Source organism: Oncorhynchus tshawytscha, linkage group LG25 (genome assembly GCF_018296145.1).
Source record: "Oncorhynchus tshawytscha isolate Ot180627B linkage group LG25, Otsh_v2.0, whole genome shotgun sequence".
NCBI lineage: Eukaryota > Metazoa > Chordata > Actinopteri > Salmoniformes > Salmonidae > Oncorhynchus > Oncorhynchus tshawytscha.
Genome location: NC_056453.1, coordinates 19,729,117 through 19,731,616, shown reverse-complemented (window position 1 = coordinate 19,731,616; position 2,500 = coordinate 19,729,117). Strand labels below are relative to the sequence as shown.

At 48.2% G+C, this 2,500-nt stretch overlaps 1 protein-coding gene across 1 annotated transcript in view; it reads right to left on the bottom strand.

Annotated features, from left to right (window-relative positions):
- The window catches only part of LOC121840858 (voltage-dependent T-type calcium channel subunit alpha-1G-like), a 76,244-nt gene that overhangs the window by 31,669 nt on the left and 42,075 nt on the right, over positions 1–2,500 (bottom strand). Inside the window, exon 5 of the mRNA XM_042306305.1 lies at positions 862–932. Within this exon, the coding sequence (XP_042162239.1) occupies positions 862–932 (71 nt within the window). The remainder of the gene's footprint in view (positions 1–861; positions 933–2,500) is intronic.

Sequence of the window (2,500 nt, the reverse complement as noted above, 5' to 3'; positions counted from 1 at the left end):
CTCCCTCTCTGTCTCTCTCGCTCTATCTGTCTCTCAGAGATTTACGTACAGAATAATATGAAATGCTCTGAGACCAGGTTGAAGATTCTGGAATATCCTATAAATTAGTTGCTATGGTAAAGAGATTCCTGTCTGAAGGAAATACCCCAGGATTACCCATGTGGAAGAAACATGGAGAGAGATGAATATTATAGTAGAAGGTGAAGAAGATTAGTAATTGAATCTGATGGGAGTAAGTAAAATGGCTGATTCAACTGTAAACCAATTGAAAAGGCTAAATGTGGCTGTCTTAGAGAGGAAGAACATGAATAGTCATCTGGTTGTAGTACTTTTGGCTAGTACTTCTACTACCTAGTACTTCTACTGCCTAGTACTTCTACTGCCTAGTACTTCTACTACCTAGTACTTCTACTGACTAGTACTTCTACTGCGTAGTAATTCTACTACCTAGTACTTCTACTACCTAGTACTTCTACTGCCTAGTACTTCTACTGCCTAGGACTTCTACTACCTAGTACTTCCACTGCCTAGTACTTCTACTGCCTAGTACTTCTACTACCTAGTACTTCTACTGCCTAGTGCGTCTACTGCCTAGTACTTCTACTGCCTAGTACTTCTACTACCTAGTACTTCTACTAACTAGTACTTCTACTACCTAGTACTTCTATTACCTAGTACTTCTACTACCTAGTACTTCTATTACCTAGTACTTCTACTGCCTAGTAATTCTATTACCTAGTACTTCTACTACCTAGTACTTTGACTGCCTAGTACTTCTACTACCTACTGCCTAGTTATTCCACTACCTGATACTTCCACTCCTTAGTACTCCTACTACCTAGTACTTCTACTGTACTTTACCTGAGGCAGGGCCTGCATGACCGTGTCCAGCAACGCTCTCATCCCCACTGCCATCTTCAGTAGCTTCAGCACTGACGACACACACACACACACACACACACACACACACACACACACACACACACACACACACACACACACACACAAAAAAATTACATTTGGGAATAACTGTAGTAAAACATATTCGGTGAGATACTAATGGAGGTTGGGCTCCGTGATGATGTCACTGACAGGGCGCTGGAGGAGGAGGAGGAGGAGGCAGGGTTAATTGGTAACAGTGGAGGACGGCCACAACATGAATAAAATAACTGTCTGTTTGAAGTTGACAAATAATCCAGAGGAGCAGGCCTCTACACACACACACACGCACACGCACACCCACACACTCTACCTCTCCTCTACCTCCTCTCTACCTCTCCTCTACCTCTACTCTACCTCTACTCTACCTCTCCTCTACCTCCTCTCTACCTCCCCTCTACCTCTCCTCTACCTCTTCTCTACCTCTCCTCTACCTCCCCTCTCTCTCTCCACCTCCTCTCTACCTCTCCTCTCCTCTTCCTCTACTGCTCCTCTACCTCTCCTCTACCTCCCCTCTACCCCTCCTCTACCTCTCCTCTACCTCTTCTCTACCTCTCCTCTACCTCCCCTCTCTCTCCTCTACCTCCCCTCTACCTCTCCTCTCCTCTTCCTCTAATGCTCCTCTACCTCTCCTCTACCTCCTCTCTACCTCTCTTCCACCTCTCCTCTACCTCCTCTCTACCTGTCCTCTACCTCCTCTCTACCTCTCCTCTACCTCCTCTCTACCTCTCCTCTACCCCTCCTCTACCTCTCTTCTACCTCTCCTCTACCTCTTCTCTATCATTCCTCTACCTCTCCTCTACCTCTCCTCTACCTCCTCTCTACCTCCCCTCTACCTCTCCTCTACCTCTCCTCTACCTCTCCTCTACCTCTTCTCTACCTCCCCTCTACCTCTCCTCTTCCTCTCCTCTACCTCTTCTCTACCTCCCCTCTACCTCTCCTCTTCCTCTCCTCTACCTCTTCTCAACCTCCTCTCTACCTCTTCTCTACCTCCTCTCTACCTCCTCACTCATCATTCACTACTTCCCTATACATTTATCCTCTTCTTCTTATTCTTATCTTCTTATTTCTCCTCTTCCTCTGCCACCTTTTACCATCATCCTCTCTTTCTAATTTGTCTTTCCCTGTCTCCTTCTATAAACAGGCAGTAATTCTCTGTCCCTGTCTCCTTTCTGTAAACAGACAGTAATTCTCTGTCCCTGTCTCCTTTCTGTCTCCCTGAGCTCACCACCTGTCCCCTCCTCTCCCTCCCAGTCTGTCTCCCTGAGCTCACCACCCGTCCCCTCCCTCCCAGTCTGTCTCCCTGAGCTCATCACCTGTCCCCTCCTCCCAGTCTGTCTCCCTGAGCTCACCACCCATCCCCTCCCTCCCAGTCTGTCTCCCTGAGCTCACCACCTGTCTCCTCCTCTCCCTCCCAGTCTGTCTCCCTGAGCTCATCACCTGTCCCCTCCTCTCCCTCCCAGTCTGCCTCCCTGAGTCCCCTCCCTCTCTGTCCTGTGTGTGTGTGAGATGGCTTTGTTCCCGGTGCCATCTGGTCTCTTCACACCTTTCCAGGGATGCT